The sequence below is a fragment of the Clytia hemisphaerica genome, unplaced genomic scaffold, assembly GCF_902728285.1.
Source record: "Clytia hemisphaerica strain Z4C2 unplaced genomic scaffold, Clytia hemisphaerica genome assembly, whole genome shotgun sequence".
NCBI lineage: Eukaryota > Metazoa > Cnidaria > Hydrozoa > Leptothecata > Clytiidae > Clytia > Clytia hemisphaerica.
In genome coordinates this window covers 357,084-378,052 of record NW_027103614.1, presented here as the reverse complement: position 1 = coordinate 378,052, position 20,969 = coordinate 357,084, and the positions used below count along the sequence as shown (strand labels likewise).

General features: G+C 38.3%; 2 protein-coding genes across 2 annotated transcripts in view; one reads left to right on the top strand and one right to left on the bottom strand.

Moving 5' to 3' along the window:
- The first annotated feature begins 534 nt into the window (after positions 1-534).
- LOC136802201 (uncharacterized) lies at positions 535-2,081 on the top strand. The gene is made up of 3 exons (XM_067058913.1): positions 535-935; positions 1,191-1,422; positions 1,548-2,081. The coding sequence occupies exons 1-3, from the start codon at positions 577-579 to the stop codon at positions 2,079-2,081; spliced, it is 1,125 nt and encodes a 374-aa protein (XP_066915014.1). The 5' UTR covers positions 535-576.
- A 74-nt stretch (positions 2,082-2,155) lies between these two features.
- LOC136802227 (nucleosome assembly protein 1-like 1) overlaps positions 2,156-20,969 on the bottom strand; it is a 24,442-nt gene continuing 5,628 nt past the window's right edge. The window contains exons 2-10 of the mRNA XM_067058945.1: positions 20,207-20,277; positions 19,296-19,831; positions 18,406-18,635; positions 17,425-17,495; positions 7,792-7,866; positions 7,232-7,254; positions 6,338-6,481; positions 3,013-3,075; positions 2,156-2,452 (exon numbers count right to left, since the gene is read on the bottom strand). Of these exons, the coding sequence (XP_066915046.1) occupies positions 2,420-2,452; positions 3,013-3,075; positions 6,338-6,481; positions 7,232-7,254; positions 7,792-7,866; positions 17,425-17,495; positions 18,406-18,635; positions 19,296-19,831; positions 20,207-20,261 (1,230 nt within the window). The 5' untranslated portion in view covers positions 20,262-20,277 and the 3' untranslated portion in view covers positions 2,156-2,419. The remainder of the gene's footprint in view (positions 2,453-3,012; positions 3,076-6,337; positions 6,482-7,231; positions 7,255-7,791; positions 7,867-17,424; positions 17,496-18,405; positions 18,636-19,295; positions 19,832-20,206; positions 20,278-20,969) is intronic.

Below are 20,969 nucleotides of genomic sequence, written 5' to 3'. Positions count from 1 at the left end.
TAATTTTGGTGTTTAAATATTTCCTTCAGACGCAAATATGTTATTTTGAAGCTGGCTCAAACCATCAAAAACATGCTCTTTTTTAGGTATGACCATCATTCTTTCAAAATAAAAAAAATTTGTTTAATTCTGATAAATCTACAGGTCAAAATCCTCATTTTAATGACGACCTCCGTTTTGGGGGCCATATACTGTACTATATTTTATTAGACACGTATTTTTCAATACGTATTTTTGGACATTTTTTTGAGTTTTTCACACTGGTCTTTGCAGGGTTTCAGTTTCATGTTTGCCTTTTCTTTTTCCTCTTGGTCATTGCTCACTGTTTTTCAGATTTTTCATCTAAAAATTTATTAATTTCTATTATATGTATATCCAAATAAATTCGTGATTTATCTTATTTAAAATAATATTTTTATGCGTTGAAGCGCAAGAAAAAACAAAAAAAAAACAGATAAAGCCAGTTTTCCTTTTAAAATAATTTGACGTCAGAAAAAGAAGTATTCCGAAACTCTTTTCGTGAAAGAAAGAAAACGAAAAATGAGGAAGTACAAAAAGATCTAAAGTGAAAGAGAAATGTTTTCACAATCGCAGCCGCCTCTAAATGACCTGAATCATAATGCTCAACAGCAGGCTAAAAGCGAGGCAACGAACAGTAATGGTGATGGTAAGATCAACACCCTCTCATTAGATCAATCGACTCAAAAGACAACCAAAGCTAAAGAGAAAAGTGTACGCAACCGTTGGAAGAAGGTGGTCAATGTAGTTCGAGTAACCAAACAAAAACAGAAAGTGCGATTTATCATCGACCCCTACATGAGTAACGATATCAGTGAATGTCCAATCGAGACGGGCGATTGCACAGTGGATGAATCCGTCATTCACTATGTTGACTCCCTCACCAAGACTAAGGTTGCTTTTTGCACTAAAGAAAGGTAGGCAAGTGGTGCGTGTAGAAAATCCCTCATGGGTTTATCATGTCTTTAATGACCACAATATTCCTTTAAAAAGGAAGTCTCGATTTCACAACCATGATCGAAACCTGATTTCAGCTCTATAGGAAGTATACCTATCGAAGTATGCGATTCAGACTAAAGAAAGCCCTGCTTTAGCCCGGGGTCCACTAAAGTCTGAACGTTGTGTGTATTATTGAATTTTTAAATTACAATATTTTTAATTTCAAATTTTAGATTTTTCTGGGAGATCCTCAATTCCGAGGTTTGGCTGAACAGAATGAGAGTTACACAAGGGAAACTACAGACTACCATTCTCGATTCGTTGAAACATTTGAAAGAGGGAGGACAAGTCAGAGGCTACCAAAATACAACGTACACCACCTCCAGCGACCAAATGAAGAAATTTCTCAGACGTGGTACATTACAAAAAATTTCGAAACAATTAAGTAAGGAATCAGGCTCTGACGTAAGTTCACAATTGTGTTTCCAATACAACTTTCACAACATTCGTTGAGCACCATACCAACACGGCCTGCGTGTCAATCGAAACCTCTAAAGAACAGTACACGACGGTCTTTCCTTTCTTTTTAGGACATTTGCTTTCGGTCCACTACAGAATACTTCTGCAAACCAGACGATGATATTTTTAAGTTGCATCCACGATTATCTAGTGTGACGTACATTGATTCAAAGGGACTACCAATCATCGTCACCAACAGTCAAATCAAATCTGTCTGTAATAACCAACCAGAGGATTCAAAGAATGTTATAGAACACACTAACTCAACTCCTTCACTTTTTCAAATGACAGATATCGAACCCACCGAAATATCACAAGACAAATCCAAAGAGGATCCTGTCGAACAGACGGGACCATCCATCACCAACTCCAAGCTACTGGAAGGGGAGAGTCAGGAAGGAAACAGTGCTCAGTCAGGAGCAGAAAAAACAGCGAGTATCACGACTATAGTTGAACAGCAGACCGATTATTTCCTTCCACGAGTGAATTCGACCTTCATTGACGATCTGCTGCAATGCGTGAGTGAATTCAAAGTCACCAAAGAAAGTCTAACAAATAGTAAAACTTGGCACACTGTACACGAGATTGTCATTACCAGAATGTAAAATACTATATAACAATTAATTTTGAAAATTACTTCAAACTTAACCCAACAGAAACAAAAACTATGGTCGCTCGATTGAATTCTAAACAATTTTTTTACATAGAAATTACCAAAATTTATCTCCGAGTATAAATTTAATTGATATAGTACAAGATCGGTTGGTTAGTATTAAATATGCTTCTTGCTCCCTTCTTTAAAAGAACTGAACAGGAACAGGGTAACTTGTCAAGCCGAAGTTGTTGTGTGAGCACTGGGTTGAAGATGTGTGATGGCTTGAGATGTTTGTAACTTCAAGTAAGCACACGTGAGGTGGTTTGGTGGGATACCAGAGTTCCATTATTACTGTTGTTTGCACTCTTGAGGTTTTTCCCCCTGAAAGACGAGAACGATAAATCCTTAGCAACTCTAGCCCTGAGCCGAAAAATGGTTAAATGGCTTATAAAGAAGTGAATTCATGGCCTAATTAGGATATTGACAAAATACAAACTTAAATATCTGGACGACAAGTAACATCCGCCCAAATTATGCCATAATGGCCAACACAGCCTAATTTGCTGATGTTCCCTGACTGAATAAGGTTGTATTTCACAAAACACTAAATAGTTTGTCAGTTCCATTATCTACGTTTACGAGCTTACGTCTACTCTCGGGTACCTAATAGCCGGGGGGTTTGGAATAAGCAGGGGGGTTGGAAAAAATCTAAAAACTTAAAAAAGGCGGGGGGGGGGGGGTGGGAGAAGTTGGAATAAGAATGTCCTGGGTATAAAATTCTCGAAAAATTAATTAGCGGGGCCCGGCTATTAGGTACCCGAGAGTACTGTGTAATAAGGTCCCGTCTGAGACACTCAAAATTTTCAGAAAGACAGACAGACAGACACTCTTTTAGTCGCTAGTTTTGATAATTTGAAGTAAGCTTAAGAGGAGATACTTACATCGGGTTTGAAGTCGGGATCATTTTCATCGTCATCATCATCGTCGTCGTCATCTTCGTCTCCCTATAAAAACAACAAGCAACATGCTGAATGGACCTACCTGAGATATAGTAGTCGGAAACATGCTGAATGAAGATGAAAATGTTCAAACGAAATAAGATAAAAAGATAACAGCATATCATAGAAATACGTAAGCTTGAAAAACATTATGAAGCTTGTTTCACACCGGTTTTTCGATGTTTTAGAGGTAAAGAGCCACGCAAAGTTTTGGGCACAAACAAATATAAAGATAATTCTAGCTCTTTAAATATAAAATCTAATGAAGCAACTTCCACAAATCCAAAATTTGCTAAAACCATTTATTAATTAAAAAAGTCTTGAATTACAATTTCGCATCACAGTAAAAAACCAGGAAAAAGTAAAAGAAGGAATTTCACACTAAGTCCCTTTTTAGGCACTTTCTGACCCAAATTTACCAAAAATTTCTTTTTCGAAAATCTGGCTCTATCAGATTTTAAACATTTACTATTTTACATCAATGTGCAAATAATCAGAAACAAGCAACATGCTGAATGGACCTACCTAATGATTAACATCAGATGAAAATAAGAAAAAAGTGACAATAATTGTACAAAAATTCAGAATGGAAAAATAAAGCTTGTGTGTTGAATAATGTAAAATGGTAAAAAGGAATTTCCCCAAATACGAAAATTACTTGAACCATTCAGGCCCAAAAAACCTTTTTAGCTGTTTTTTGCCCAAATTTTCCCAAAATAATTTTCCTTAAAAATCTGGCTCCGTCACATTTTGGGCATTGCCATTTTGCATCATTGTGCAAAAAATCAGAAAAAAATTATGAGTCAACATTGAGAAAAGCTATATTTTCTTATTTGGTTAAAGGGAATTTCCCCAAAATACGAAAATCTGTCTTTTAAGGCGAATAAGAATTTCCAGGGAAAAACCACTTCAGTCATTCTTTAGAGAATCTTGCCCTCCATCTTTGTACAAAAAATCAGAAAAAAGTAATAACAGGATTTTGCACAAAGTCCAAAAAACCCTATTTTAGGCAGTTTTTGGCCCAAATTTGCCCAAATATATTTTTTTTCGAAAATCTGGCTCCGTCACATTTTAGGCATTACCATTTTGCATCATTGTGCAAAAAATCAGAAAAAAATAATGAGTCAACTTTGAGAAAAGCTATATTTTCTTATTTGGTTAAAGGGAATTTCCCCAAAATACGAAAATCCGTTTTTTTTAAGGCGAAAAAGAATTTTCTGGGAAAAACCACTTCAGCCATTCCCCAGAGAATCTTGCCCTCCATCTTTGTACAAAAAATTAGGAAAAAGTAATGACAGGATTTTGCACAAAGTCCAAAAAACCCTATTTTAGGCAGTTTTTGGCCCAAATTTGCCCAAATATATTTTTTTTCGAAAATCTGGCTCCGTCACATTTTAGGCATTACCATTTTGCATCATTGTGCAAAAAATCAGAAAAAAATAATGAGTCAACTTTGAGAAAAGCTATATTTTCTTATTTGGTTAAAGGGAATTTCCCCAAAATAACGAAAATCCGTTTTTTTTAAGCGAAAAAGAATTTCTGGGAAAAACCACTTCAGGGCCATTCCCAGAGAATCGGCCCTCCATCTTTGTACAAAAAATCAGAAAAAAGTAATGACAGGGATTTGCACTAAGTCCAAAAACCCTATTTTTTAGGCAGTTTTTGGCCCAAATTTGCCCCAAATATATATTTTTTCGAAAATCGGGCTCCCACACATTTTAGGCATTGCCATTTTGCATCATTGTGCAAAAAATCAAAAAAATAAGAGTCAACATTGTTAAAAGCTATATTTTCGTAGTGGGTTAAAAGGGAATTTCCCCCAAATACGAAAATCCGTTTTTTAAGGCGAACAAGAATTTTCCGGGAAAAACCACTTCAGCCATTCTTTAGAGAATCTTGCCCTCCATCTTTGTACAAAAAATTAGGAAAAAGTAATGACAGGATTTTGCACAAAGTCCAAAAAACCCTATTTTTAGGTAGTTTTTGGCCCAAATTTGCCCAAATAAATTTTTTCTCAAAAATCGGGCTCCGTCACGTTCTGGGCATTGCCATTTTGCATCATTGTGCAAAAAATCAGAAAAAACTAATGAGCCAATCCTGAGAAAAGCTGGTAACAGACGGACGAACGAACGAACGAACGGACATGGGTTAATTTATAGGACCTCCACCGGGGCACCCGGAGGTAGGTCCAAAAATACCAAGTTAATCGATAGAAATGCTCATTTTCCCTAAAAAAGTAATGTCCCCAAAAAAGAAAATCCGATTTTTACGGTCAAAAAAAAATTCCGAAGAAAACAGCTTTAGCCACTTTTTAGAGAACCTTGTCCTCTATCTTTAAGCAAAAAATGAAACGAAAAAAAAGCAATTTCTCATTCCGTTACTTTTTGGGTACTGTCATTTTGCATTACTTCGCAAAAAATCAGAAAAAATTATTGACCAATCCCGCGAAAAGGACGGACGGACGTACGGACGAACAAAGATTAAATTGGACCTCCTAGGTAAGTCAAAAAATTGTTTTAATGGAGAATCATCTTTAGCTGGCTATTGGCCAATCCTGACGAATAGTAAGAAGTTGATGAATTTCAACGTGGACTGAATTTCGCAAAAACGGCTATAAATCCACTTCTTTTCTAAATAGTCGAACGTGCGCACCGCACTGGGCTCAACTTCAGATATTTTGTTATTCGAAAGCCAAATTGTAACACTTCAAATATTTAGCATTAGGTAGCAAATATTATAACTTTGTCCGTTTTGGCTGAAATTTGGTACACTTGTTCCTTGGGTGAATACCTGGGGTTGTTTTTATCTTCATTTTTCATTTTTTATATACGTTAAAATAGTGTCTTTAGAATAGTGTCCTCAGAGCCTTTCAAAATAAATTACTTCGGAGAAAAGAAAACCTTTTGTGGTTTTTGTTTACGTTGCTCTGCAAAATTAATTTCCCACAATTTATCATATACGAAAATTGATTAAAAATTAATCAAGATATTAACAAAATTTTTGAAAAATGAAAAAAATAACCCCAGATATTCACCCAAAGAACAAGTGTGCAAAATTTCAGCCAAATCGAACAATTTTTGAAGTCTCCAGGCTGCCCCAAAGTTTTCGGACGGACATACAGACATTGTCAGATTCTAGCTCAACTGAAGTTGAGAATTAACAAAAAAATCAAATTAAAGGTACCTGCAAGGAATACCTTTGAACAAACCGACTCTTTCGCCAGTCGTACACAGACACAAGGAAAAAAGAATGGATGAGCGTTTTTTACCTCTTCATCTTCGAAGTCTTCATCATCGCTATCATCCTCGATCGCTTCACCAGTGTAAAACAAAACTGCTTTTGGAATGAACCGCTCACGGAAGAAATGACCAATCTCAAAGTCCGCTGCTAACAAGGCCTCAATCTCTTCATCCTAAACAGATACAAAAGTTTTGAATTGTCCAGCTGTAGAGTGAAATGCTGATGTTGGCCAAGCCATAACGGATACAGTTTGCTAAATCATTTCATAGGGGTTCAGTGGACATTCTCACACTTTTGCACTCTAATTTAGATTTTTTCAAATTGAGACACAAACATCAAAGTAAGTTATTGATCTTACTACAATTATATAACTACTCAAGTTATTAACGCGAATCGGTTACACTTGATTTAATTACCACCGTTTAACAAAGTTTTTCCCGCGTTATATACTTGATTAGTTATATAAGCGTAATAACAATAACATAACATAGCTTCAGCCAGGTTTATAGCTCCCCCCAACAAAGTAAGGTCCCCCCCAAAAAGTGCATTGTGCTAGGTCCCTACCACTTCAGGTCCCAAGATAAACAAAAACAAAATACATTATTCTCCCGCCCCCCGTAGTGAGAAGTCAATAAAAAATATATGCAAGTACTGATAAATGAAAACTAAATTTTACTTGTTTTAATATTTACGTTTACAAGTCTTTTGCTTTTTATATTTGATTTAATAGTAAGATAACATATCTTTTGAATTTAGCTGAACAGCCCCCAGAGTCTCAGTCAGATCCCCCCAACAATCTAGGTCCCCCAAATATTTTGGTAATTTTAGCCCCCAGGCTCTTTAAAGGCCAAAATATTTCTTAGCCCCCCCCCAAAAAAATAAGGGGGGGGCTGAACCTATGCATAAGGTATAACAAACTTACCATATCTTCTTCATTTTCTGGAACTAAAAACAAGACAATAGATTCCTCATTTAAAAATTGAAAGACACAAGATTGATTCACTAGCACTAGCACAAAGGAAAAGACTAGACTCTTCCAGAAAATGTTCGTAAATGTGGGGTGGGAGGAGGGTGGAGGATATATTGTCCAGGAGGGGGAGGGGGGGGTGAAAAATCTACAAAGTTGGTAAACTTGCTCATAATATTCAATAGGTTTCGTTCGTTGAATATCTGCTTATTGTATTCCAACAGCACTAGATATGAAGGAAATTTTAGCAATTTTGAGGCATTCTGAGGGATAATAAAGTATCAATATAGACAAAAAGAAATGATCATCATATTTTGACAAGGCTTGTTCTGAGAGGACCAACAGTTGGGTAATCCCTATGTTAAAATGTCCTATAAAACCTCCGTTTTTCTTTCAAATTAGCACTGCCCCACGTTATACACATTTTTACCAGGAGACAACCTTCCAAAATTTGGTGATGGTAGGAAGTAGATTCGAAAGTCCCCATTCAATGAAGTGGAATGTGGAGTGCTCACCTTCTGGAGGATTGAAGAAGTTGAAGAATGAATCGTTCTGAACAGTTTTGGTGACAACTCGTGTCTGGCCGCGCCCTAAAAAATATTCAGAATATTGATATCTGACCTCAAGGAGAGCAAGTGTTGAAAATACTAAATAAAATAAAAATTAAACATAAAAAGGGACTAATATTTTTATGATTGTGCGGTTTTTTAAATTTTTTAAATTTTTCTGAATATTAAAAACCAATCAACACTCGTCAGAAAGATTTAAACGAACCACGGAACTAAAACATAAATGACATAAATCCATATAAAAAGAAAAATTTCCAGTAGGTACGATGTGTACAGAGGCGATTCTATAGCCTCTGTACTACGCCCAGAAACCACCTTCCACGCCCGTAACGCCCTCGTTACGGTTGAATGAACTTGAAAGTGTTTTACTCTGCTCAGATCGCCTGATCTGGGAGTCTAGTTTCGGATATGAATGGAGTCGGTGGTTTCTGGAATGCGTCAGGTAAGATCTCTTTTAGATGTAAGATAGTATATAGCATGCACAGAAATACGTACAGTCTCCCCTTCTCTGTTTGATGTTCGGACTAGTCCTCCACCCGTTAATAATGTGGTGTCGACTTAGGCCTGGGCCGGCATCGCATTATTACAAATGGCGCCCAACGTAATTAAAGATCCCGGAGCTTATTTAGAAATTTTTTTTACAGGGTTTTATTTTTGAAAGACGTAATTTTTCGGCTCCTTAATAAAACAGAAAAAATAATAATAAAACCGACTTCCTTAAGCACTAATGGAAGGGGTTTTTGTTTGGTTTCATCGATCTTCTGGGTCTGTATCTACATAACGTAGCGATATAGTATCTGGAGCGCACTATATCGGTGTCATCCGACTTTTTTTATCCTCAAAGAATTTGAAAAAAATTAGTAAGAAAAAAACACTTTTAATGTGCGCACGGGTTATAGACTACTCCAACAAGGTCGAGGCAATGACGGGCGTCTTGTATATAAGGAGAACTACCCAAGGGACACACTGCCCGTTCCAGTGTAACTATAACATGTTGATTGAATAGGAGGTTAGATGGTTGTGTGAGAGAGTAGAGAGAGTTATTTAGGTGTTACATGTACAAATATAAATTAACGATTATTTTTTTCTTTCAGCAGACAGTGGGGCAGTCTAGAAAGTTGAGTGAATGTGAGAAGCGCGCGCTATATAAGTTTAAAGCTCAGAATGATGTCTCGAGGCAATGAGAGTTATGACGAGTGTGGGGGATTATTGAGTTATTTGGAAATATTGAATTGAGTTATGAATTACAGAGTTATATAGAAGATTATTTGAGTTATGAATAGAGTATTGCGATTTTTTGGACCACGTGTGACCATAGCTTAGCGCCCGAGCGTGGAACAGTCACGTTGGTGGATAATAGAAATTTAATGAGATATATAGGAATCATGATGGAGGTTTAGTAGATATACGTATTTAGGTTTTCGAGAAATTTCGGAGAAAATCGAATTGCAAATTTGCAGAGAAAATTAGTTGTACAGAATATGCGCAGTTCTGTACATGAAAATAGAAACACTGTTTGGTATGATAAACAAGCTAAAAATAGAATTGATGAAAGATGAACAAGATTAGCTCATGACCAAACAAAGTAACAGAAGATTGTTGAGATTGTTTCGCAGCGATCCCTTTAATTTTTGTTTATACACAAGCAAAGTTACTGAGTTTGTTGGGCCAACCATGAAGTTTTTTTGTGCAACAAGCGAATGATTGATTGTGAGTGAACAAAAATTAAAGTGAATGCTGAATAAGAGTATTTGAAATTAGTGGAGTAGAATGACCTGAATCGACCTTCTTTGCGAAGTAGATTTCTTCTGGATAGGATTCAACTGAAATTTTCGTTGTTTTTTATTGGTTATTTCGTTGAAATTTTTTTGAAAATTTTTTTTTACCTGGAGTTATTAGTTGTTGTTTTTTTTGGTGTTGACGAAATCTGATTGGTGGAATCGATACCAGCCTGTCAATCGGACACAGGGACTACACGGAAAAGAACAACCAGGACGTCAAGGTACCACTTATAGTGTGTTGTTGATAGCGATTATAGTAGGTTTACGTTGTTGAGATTAGGGCCAAAAGTGATTCACAAAAGCAACCGCTTCCTCGTAATAAAAAAAAAGTGAGACAGGGGTGCCTGCCACGCATCTTATAAAAAAGATTAAGAAACTGTTTTGTTACAGCGTCCCATGAACGACGATCTTAGCTTTTCTCCCTTGCTAGGTTTTGAACGGTCCAGCTCCCCCAACAGCTTAGAAGAGGACCACTATATAATGGCGAATACTGAAGGGATTGCGCCCCGCGAAGACGCTACACCTGAACTCCCAAACGATGAGGTTCTTAGGAGCCTTACTAACGCGTTAAAATATGTTTCAAAAAGTAAACGGCCAGCGGCCCCTAAGTTTAGCGTTGCTATTTTTTCGGGAAACGATAACGAGGACCCAGTGGCTTTTGTGAAACGGTTTAGGCTTCTAGCTAAGGCTCAGATATGGGACGATAATGAGTCCCTTGAATATCTCTCGGTATACGTGGCGGGAAGGGCCGCGCGTTGGCTCGAGGACCTTCCGGCTACGGATAAAACAAGCTTGGAGAACGTTTTGAAGCTTTTCCTCGAAAAGTTCAAAACCGTTTTTACCCTTTCGAGCCTAGAAAGGATAAAGATGTTAGAGAAAGAGTCGGTAGGGGACTACGCCGACAGATTTTGGACTCAGTTCTCCAACGGGGATTCACACGATGGCACGTTTCTCATGGATCTTTTCATATCAGGACTGACTGAAAAGATGAGGAACATGGTTGTGTGTGGATCGCCGAAGACGGCCAGGGAAGCAGAGGATCTCGCGAGAAGGTGCTATCTGACGGCTTACAAGCCCTCAGATGCTGCTACTGCGAGATCGGATGTAACGATGGACACGCTGAAAGACATTGTTACAAAACTTTCGGAGGCTCAGATCAGGGCTGAAGATCGACGAAATAGTGGCCATAACAAGTTTCGACCTAGTGGTCGGCAGTTTAGAAGTTATGGGAGAGGAGGCGGCCATGACCGTCAGTGGAATGGACAAGGTCCAACTAACGGTGGGAGAATGAATGAGAGGCGAGGAGAGTCGAATGGGAGAAGTGTGGAGTGCTACAATTGCCATAAATTGGGCCACTTTTCAAGGGAATGTCCAGAACCTAGGAGAGAAAGGGGTTCACTCCGAACATTGACGACCAATGACGAGACAACTCCGCTGGAGGCTGATCAAGGAATTCAGTCCTTTAACAAAAAACCAACTTAGAATAAGTATTCCATTCATTGCAAATGAAAAACTTTCTGTCCTGAACCTAAACGTCAATTTCGGGGGAGCCTCTGTCTCAGCTTTGGTGGACACGGGAGCCACAGCCTCCTGTATTAGTGAAGACTTTGGTAAGACATTACCCAAGGAAAACAAATTTGTTACGGACGTCCCCACACACTTGAGTCTCGCGACTGACAAAAGTGTCACCACGAACCTAAAAGCGATTTTTGAATTAGGATTAGGGCCAGGAGATCATTCCACAAAGATGGAATTTCTGATCGTCAAAGGACTCTCTTGTCCCATAATTTTGGGGAATGATTTTTTACGCCGATATGGCGCTATAATAAATTACGATTTGAACAGTTTGGAGATCTCGAAACATGCGAAAAACGATGACGAACAGGAACTTAAGATTAGTAAAATAACTTTTGAGTCAAATCCGGCCATGACACCGAAAAAACCAAAAACTGTGAATCATGAAGATTACGTTGAAGATCAAGTGAAGAATGTTAATGTCCCAGAGGACATGAAAAATAATTTCCGAAGATTTTTATTTAAATACTCGTCAGTTTTTTGTCATGACCCGGATAGCCTAACACCAGCCAATGTAGAGCCGTTTGAGATAAAACTTAAGGACAAATCTCCTATCCAGTTGCGAGCGTATAAGGCTTCACCAAAAGTGAAACAAGTGATCGAGGATCACATTGACAACCTTTTGAGAACCGGGGTCATCGAACCCTCCCGGTCAGATTTCAGTTCTCCAGTAGTTATTACTCCAAAAAAGGGTGGCACCTTTCGCTTTTGCGTGGACTATAGAAAATTGAACAAACAGATAGTAACGGAGGCCTACCCCCTGCCATTGATCGAAGACAATTTAGCCGATTTTAACGGTTCCCTGTTTTTTACGATAATTGACATGAGATCGGGTTACCATCAAGTCCCTTTGGAGAAAAAACTCACGAGCGTGCACGGCTTTCATTTGCCATATCGGGTCGTTTCAGTTTAGAACGACCCCTTTTGGTCTCGTGCACGCTCCTGCAGGTTTTCAGAGAAGAATTATGAAAGCTTTTGGCCAACCCCTACCCGAGTTTGTGAAGATTTACTTGGACGACATCGTCGTCAAATCGAAATCCGCCCATGAACACCTAACCCACCTTGAACTTGTTTTTAATGTCCTAGCTCATAAGAACCTCCAAATTAAACCAACCAAGTGTGAATTTTTCCAGACCTCCATTACATATTTAGGCCACGTAGTCTCACGCAAAAGGTATTGAGACTGATCCTGATAAGGTCAAAGCGATTCGCGATTTTCCAACACCTACTTCAACAAAGCAGGTAAGGAGTTTTGTTGGTCTAGCCACATATTATAAAAATTTATAGTTAACTTTTCGACTTTAACCCGGCCGTTACATGCTCTTACTGGTGCGAATGTGCGTTTCGTATGGAATGAAGCAGCTGAAACAAGTTTTAAAATCTTAAAGGAGAAGTTGACTAGTACCCCTGTTCTAGCGCATCCTGACTTTTCACTTCCTTTTATCATCCATACAGATGCCTCTGACACAGCAGTGGGAGCAACCCTATCTCAGGAGATAGATGGCGTCGAAAGACCTATCTCGTTTCAAGGGAGAGCACTTACAGGTGCAGAAACGAGATATAGCGTAACTGAAAAAGAGTTCCTAGGCATAATCTTCGCTTTAAAGAAATATCGTCCGTTCGTATTTGGATCAAAATTTACGGTGGTCACCGACCACCAGCCAATCGTAGCACTAGTCAGATCACCGAACCCAAGCAATAGGGTCGCGCGGTGGATCATGACTCTCCAAGAGTTCGAATTATCATTAGTTTACCGCCCGGGTAAACTAAACGCAAACGCAGATGCTCTCAGCAGAAGAGAGTATCACACACATTGAATATGCTTACAACGGTATCTCAGAATGAGATCGCACAGTTGCAGAGACAGGACATACAACTGGCCGATCTCATTAGATATATAGAATGTAAGACGATCCCCGAGGATGAAAAGTCGGCGAAGAGTGTTATATTACTTTCCGACCAATTCTTTCTCAGCGGGGAAGGGGTCTTATTTAAAATGGGTATCCCAAGGGTGGACAAATCAAAACTTGTAGTCCCCTCTCAGCTGAAAGAGGAAGTTCTGATTTGGTCCCATGATACCTCACATTTTGGGGTCAATAAAACGTTTGATCGAATCCGATCGAAATATTATTGGCAAGGATTCTATAAAGAAATTCAGAATTGGGTCTTGAGCTGTGAGGGTTGCAACAGAAAAAAGAATCCCAAGAAGAGTAACCTTCAACTCATGACCATCCCCTGTTCGGAACCACTGTCGGCGTGGGCCATCGATGTTTTGGGTCCCTTCAAGCGCACAGTCAGGGAAAACAGATATATAGTAGTATTCACAGAAACGTATACAAAGTGGCCAGAGGCCGTCGCGACTAGTCACACCAGAGCTCCTCTAATAGCGGAAATAATATTAGAGCGCATCGTTTATAGGTTTGGCGCCCCGAGGCAGCTTCTTTCGGATCGCGGAAAGAATTTCCTGGCAAGGCTCGTTGCCGAACTCAGCACTGCTTTGCGAATTAAGAGGGTTCATACCACAGCATATCACCCAGCGACAAACGGACTCGTAGAGCGGTATAATGGAACTTTAGCACGTACACTCGCCCAGTTCACTGACGCATTTCAGGACGACTGGGATACCCACATTAACTCTGCCCTATTTGCTTATAGAGTTACCCCCCATTCCACTACCAGAGAAACTCCCTTTTTCTTACTCCACGGCCGCGACCCCAGAATGCCCCTTAGACGTAGCACTTATACCACCAACTGAATTAGAGGGAGAGTTAGCCGAACAGAAAGAACAGCTGATAACCTCCCTTCGTTTGGCCCAAGAGACCGCGAAAGAAAATATGCAACGATCCCAGCAAGCGAACGAAGAAAGAAAAACACCAGTGGACGCGCCTTTTCTTGTAGGAGACTTGGTATGGCTACACGTGCCGGACTCTATCAAGGGCCTTTCTAATAAACTAAGATTCCGTTGGCATGGACCATATCGTATTGTTGAGCAAATTTCGCCTGTCAATTTTAAACTCGAGATAGAGGGGAGGAGAGTCCCAGTAAATGTCCATGCCTCCAGAATAAAGAAGTACACCCCCAGGGAAAGACCGGACAATGAGGTCGAAGGAGAGGACGAATTTTGTGACGTCCCGTTAGATTGCATCCCCTTAGATTCTATGCCGCACGTCCCGGATCCGACAGTGGAAATCGAACAGGAAGACCTGGTTTATAGGGTGGAAAGAATTCTGAAATCCAGAAACGATCTGGAATCACGAGTTATCTTGTGAAGTGGCAAGGATATCCCTTGTCGCAGGCTACTTGGGAGCCTAGTGAAAATATTTTAGACCCAAACCTCATTGTAGACTTCAATCGCAGAACAAAACAAGAGAAAGCTAATAAGGCCAAAGCTAAGGAAAAGAAAGAAGGAGAAAATAAAAGAACTCGAAAAGAAAGCCTGAACATGATCGTCGTTAAGGAACCAGAGAACGAGAACCATTCTAACTGTTCAATTTCTAACTCTATCATCACGGTCTTAATTTTTATAATGCTGTTCACGTTGGGGTCTGCAGCGAGGTTGGGGCCCAGAGAATTAGGCGATTTTTATGAATGCACCACACTCCAACGAAAATTAGTCGTTGCCTCCGTTTCGTCGGTTACCTGAACAATAAAAGAAAAACAACATAAGTAAATACAGAGCAGTCATTGCCTTTAAATATAATAATAACCACAATTACTTGCAGTTTTCGAAGCACAAAGGTAGACCTACTAACAGAAGGGACACAGAGGTGTAAGTATAGCTATTTCTTTAATCCAATTTGAATTTTTTTTGAGTTTTTAATTTTGCGTTAGATAGTCGAAATACGGACACGCACCCTCAGCCTTCACACGCCGTGTGTTCTTATCCCAAAGAGAAATTTTTATTGGAATTGAGAAATTTGGCACTAGTGCTAAAAAATATTTTTTGAGACTCAAAATTCGATTTTTTTCCTACGCGTCTATACGAAAAGAGGGTATAATCGGGACAGGAACACAGGCACTAGGTAATAGATTTTTTTATATAACGGCATTTTGAATTATTTTATATACGTAGACAGTAACGGAGAGAGACCTATTTTGTGGGAAGTTTTGTGTGCCTCCAAAACATCGAAAATCTTACCTTGAGGTGAAAATTCCAAGTGTGAAACTCGTCATCGATTTAAAAATTGGTGTGCCTGGAAAAAAAAAAAAATAATAATAATAAGATAGGTTCTACAGAAATAGAATAAAGTCTGACTGGAAATTCATAGGCAGGCGATAGCTATGAGACACGTACCTTTTCTATCAGCCTCGACTACATCTCACCTAGAGGGGGGAGGGAAGTCTATTGATATAGGTAAAAAGGAGGAGGGCCGTGAAAGTAATTGAAATAGTGTGGAAATGGAGTTGGATGCCAGGCTGGGAAACAGAAATACCAAAACGAAGACTAAACCTTAAACCAACCCAGAAGGACCGACGATGGACGAAACCCCTGAAAGAAGAGAGAGGAAAAGAAACCACTTACCGGAAGACAATAGCAGCAGACGATATCTTCGCAGCCGCGCCAAACTCGGCCACAACACCTGGTGGCCAAGACGGACCCATTTCCGATCCTCAAAGTGCTTTTTGGTATTCAAACAGCCCGGACATATGGCGATGTTTGTCAAATTACAATGTGGTACATTGACCACACGGCGTTCCAACGCCCGTTCACTGGAACCAAAAGGTTACTGTGCACAGTCGATCCATCTTCACGGGTATCCAAGAAATAATGAAAGAATATAACTGCTAAAAGAAACTATACTCTCCGTACAGCCACAACGATTGGTTGAAAGCAATCTACCAATCAAATACCACCAAGTACCCATTACAAGTAATGCCGAACAACACAACAACAATGATATGTTTTTCAGTAACAATGAATAACTTTCCCGCGGGACAGTCTCTGTGCAGTCACCATGATTGGTTGAAAAGAACCTACCAATCAGATATCGCCAAGCAACATTCAAAAATAATACCGAACAACACAACAAAATGAACTATTTTGAAAACAAAAACGAAGAACTTTCCCACGAGAAAACAACAGTTGCTACCATGGTTTCCACCCTCCCTTCCAATCAACCATCACCACAGACAACAGACAATTTCTATCCTAGCCTTGGCACAAAGAGAGACACTATTCTGGGGTCATTTAGACCCCGTAGAGTAGAAATGATATGGTTCATGTTATGTTGATTGGGAAATGTCCACCCTCCTCCCTTATTATACCTCATATTACTTAGGTCATAAGATAAATATGTTCTTGAAAAAATTATTATTTAAACAGTTAACCTTATATTTTGTGGATTATAGGAATAGTATTTATCATTAGAGTTTAGATTATTTAATGTTTATTTTCATAGTATTTTTAGGATTATTATATAGGATTTGCTATTGTACTGGTTCAGTCGGAAACGCCCTGGTCATCCCAGGTATTTATTTGAATTGTAGTAGGGGAAACCGCTCCCAACCTGTTTAACAGGGCGGGGAGGGGTGTACAGAGGCGATTCTATAGCCTCTGTACTACGCCCAGAAACCACCTTCCACGCCCGTAACGCCCTCGTTACGGTTGAATGAACTTGAAAGTGTTTTACTCTGCTCAGATCGCCTGATCTGGGAGTCTAGTTTCGGATGTGATCGGAGTAGGTGGTTTCTGGAATGCGTCAGGTAAGATCTCTTTTAGATGTAAGATAGTATATAGCATGCACAGAAATACGTACAGTCTCCCCTTCTCTGTTTAATGTTCGAACTAGTCCTCCACCCGTTAATAGTGTGGTGTCGACTTAGGCCAGGGCCGGCATCGCATTATTACAGAGACAATAACAAGACAAACGACAAACGACAAGTATCAATATGTTATACAAAAAACACAAATTTTCAAAAAGTAGACCCAGAACCCGGTTCGAAACCTAAAGTCCGAAATGCCTTGCAGACATCCGCACGGGAAAGAACGAAAAAGAAAATGACTGAAAAAAACTAACAGACAAAACATAAAATAAAAAATGTTTCATTTTTTCAAAAATGCAGTTGCGCTAAAAACTCTTTTAAAGATTCTCCAAAATTCATGAAAGTCTCAGGGAATCTACCAACTAGCATCCTTTAAATTTTCTTGTATTCTTGTAATCTTGTAATCTCTTTTCAACCCTAAAAATCAGTGTTGAGAAAAAATATTTTTTAAGAACCTCACCCTTGTGTTTTTGCTTTTTCTTGACTTGTTTTTGGGTAATATTCATTCCTTTCTTCCAATCTATCTTGCACCTGAAAAATGATTTGATATTTGATAACTTCTCCTTGATTCATAGCTTTACTTGATACAACGAATTAGAAAACGGTTTTGTGCTCGTTTAAAAAAGAAAAATCTTCAAAAAATGGAAAAATGAAAAAGAAAATCAACTTCTTATATAATAATGCTATGCTCTTCATTTTTATTTCAAGAGATTCTTCAATTTTAGATTGTCATAAATGGGAAAAAAATTCAAAAAATACAGCTTAAAACTTTGCCCTGGTCGACATAAAAAGGACTCTTTTTTTGTTGTTTTTTGGTGGTTTTTGAAGTCAATTAGTGATAAACTTTTGACTATACCTTTCGATTTAAATCACATTCTAAGATCAAACCGTCACTCGTGTGAAAATGATGATTATAGCACAATTATTGAAGATGCTGATTTTCTTCTTCTTCTTCTTCTTCATTTTCAATCATCATTCTTCGATTTTTTTTGAATTTTTTTTTTTGATAATATCCCACTCCTGTTTGTCTTTTCAACAAGCACAACACCGCTATCTAATTTGAATTTTATCAAAAGTTACAGTCTTTTTTGTCTCTGCTGCAAATTATATTGAGACAGACTTTAGGTAGTTTCATTCTACTAGAATCCCTACTTAACTTAAGCTCTTCCTATAAATTGGAATATTAATAAAACTTTTTTGCATTGAGAGTCAAGACCTTGAAGGCCTTGGCCCGATAACAGGAGTCTGTTTTCCTACCTTCCTGCAGGCTTCAGTAAATTTGGCAATATGGATGGGAAAGGGATGGTAATCCAAGTATCTTTTTCTAGGAGAGGACAAGGTGAGATTCCAGTAGAGAACAATGAGGCAGAACGAGGGTGTCTACAGAATATTTTTACAAATTTTTTTGGCTATGTAACAGGTTGTTGAAAAGAAAACTCACCCAGTGCAGGAAACGATATCAGGACCTTCAAAGGAGAAGGGGTCGTCAGCATCAGGTTCTGATTTCATTTTATAAGTTTTGGTTAGAGCAGTATTTGTGAAGTGTTCGTTTGGTTGAAACATAAACTCCAAAACAAATCCCATTTCAGATTCTTCACTGGATCCCTCCTTTTTGCCAGTGAAAATTAACTTCACATCTGTCAAATGTTTTAGGATTTCTTCATCATGATCCTGAAAAATGATAATTTTGGTTTGAAGATTTCTTAAGATTTATCTTTGGGATGGCATTTTTTGGCATCAATCCTTTTTGCTTAGAAAAAAGATTCATCATAAAAATGTGGCGCACGCTTGAAAAAGTTGACATTTTGACTTTTTTAAACCTTTACGTTATTTTCTTTTGACCAATATTGCCAACTTTTGCTAGAAAAAGTGTGATCCCAGCGCGTGGAGACCAGCCTTTAAAAAGAGTTTTGGAATTTTTTTCAGTATTTAAACTTACTCTTGGGTACCTAATAGCTGCCCCCGCTAATTAATTTTTTGAAAATTTTCCACAATTTTCCACCCACAAAAATTGTTATTGCACCCCTCGCTTATTAAATTTTTGGGAAAATGTTTTGAAAGTTCCCTCTTGTCTTAATTCTGCTGTATTAGCCTCTTTTTCGGAAATTTTCCACACAGGACATTTTTATTCCACCCCCCCTGCTGCTTTTTCCCAACCCCCCTGGCTATTAGGTACCCAAGGGTATTTGGACACAAGATTAATTACTTAAATCACAGGCTCTTACTTATGCTAAAAAAATTCTCCCCACCTCTTAGTCTTGATGGATACAATCAGTCACACTTTTTACTCAGTATCAACCGAACATTATTAAGGAATAAGCATTGATTTACCTGAATCATATCACCTAATAATTCCACATTTTTCATGGCAGTCAACCAGAATTCAGGAATACCCTTTGTATTTTCGTCCATATCAAGTTTTAATTTACTTTTAACTTCATCAGCAAATTTCTCAGACTCAGTCTTTTCCTCCTCTGATTTTTCTTCAGTGTCCATTTTCTCATCTTTGACTTCAGCAGCTTTTGATTCTTCATCTTCTTCCTCCTCTCCTGGCTCAACCCATTTGCTCTCTTCATCTGTAGGTTCATGGATAGCATTCACTATTTCACTTCGTTTTTCATACAAAGGTTTAAAAAGTCCTGCATATTTCATTTCCAATTGATGGGCTTCTTCATAAAATTTTCCTTCAAGTTTGGCACATTCAACTTGAATATTCTTCAGGGCATGAACCCTACGTTTGACACACTCTGGCAACATATCAATAAATCCAGTACTGTCACCCAATAGTCCATTAAGTTTAGCTTGTACAGCAGCAATGAGCTCAGGATTTTTCATTAATTCAGCCATATTTGGTCCAGCTTCAGCAGCTGAAAGAAAATCAAGGGGTTGATAGGTTTGTCAATTTAAAATAAATAACATGAAAAACAAATCATTTATAAAGGCTAAATTCCACCAAAGGCTAAAAACCACTTCTCTCGTTGCACTCTCTAAACATAATATTCCCTAAACATAATACACCACGAGGTGTGAATAACTTTTAACCTATGATCAATAAACTTTAACAAGAAAAGAAACCCATCATTTAGATGACAATGTCATCGCAAAGTTATCACCTGCTGCTGACCAGTCAAAAATTTAAATAAAATTCAAATATCATTTTTGTAAAGCCACCCAAAACAACATAATCTTTCATTGCTCAGACTTAACAAAATTAAAATTAAATTTTAAATCAAGCTTCTAACCTTCAATTTCTTCGTCTGAGATTTCTTCATTATCGACTTCTGGTTTTGGAGGCATCGTGATGGTCAAATTACTGAGAGAGAATAATAAAGTTTATTTTATGCAAGGTCTGTATTGTTGATAAGAAAATTGTGGAACATATCTTGGAAGAACTGTAGGCTCCATGCACTGAATGTCTTCAAGATTGACCATACGTTACAGAAATATCATTTGTTGAGCTGTCTTGCTGTTTTAATGTTTGCAGAAGTTATTAAATAGCCATTGGTATTTTGCCACTTGGCTATGGTTATATCTTGTGATAGACCAGTTGCTGTGGTATTTAGGTGTTAACAATGGACAAGGATATTGTCATTTATTAGGGTGAACACTAGTACCATTGACACAGGTATAATGTTATAATGTTTAGCCATCACAAGAGAAGAAGCGACCTCTTTTGGTTTGTCTCTCAAACGAGAGAGAAAAGTCCACACTCTTTGGCAATCTTTGTCTTCTTAAGGGTATTGAAAAATATAGGGCAGTCAGTATCACTGAAGATCTAACACCCGATGAAAGAAACCAATTAAAAAAACTTTCGAACCAAGCTAAAGAACGTAACGCAAATAATAACTCTGAAAATGAAAAATGGAGAGTGCGAGGAAATTCAAAAAACGGATTCTTCCTCATCAAGATCAAGACGAAACCCCAAATAGAGAATGCAACCAAGAAAGTTGTGTTCAAAAATCTCACTCAAACACAAAAAACAAAAGAACAATAAATCAAAAAAGT

Excerpts from the sequence above, each read along its gene's own strand:
- LOC136802201 (XM_067058913.1), top strand. The coding sequence starts at position 577 with ATGTTTTCACAATCGCAGCCGCCTCTAAATGACCTGAATCATAATGCT. Across the intron at positions 936-1,190 it reads GCTTTTTGCACTAAAGAAAG|ATTTTTCTGGGAGATCCTCA; the intron begins GTAGGCAAGTGG and ends TTCAAATTTTAG. Across the intron at positions 1,423-1,547 it reads GTAAGGAATCAGGCTCTGAC|GACATTTGCTTTCGGTCCAC; the intron begins GTAAGTTCACAA and ends CTTTCTTTTTAG.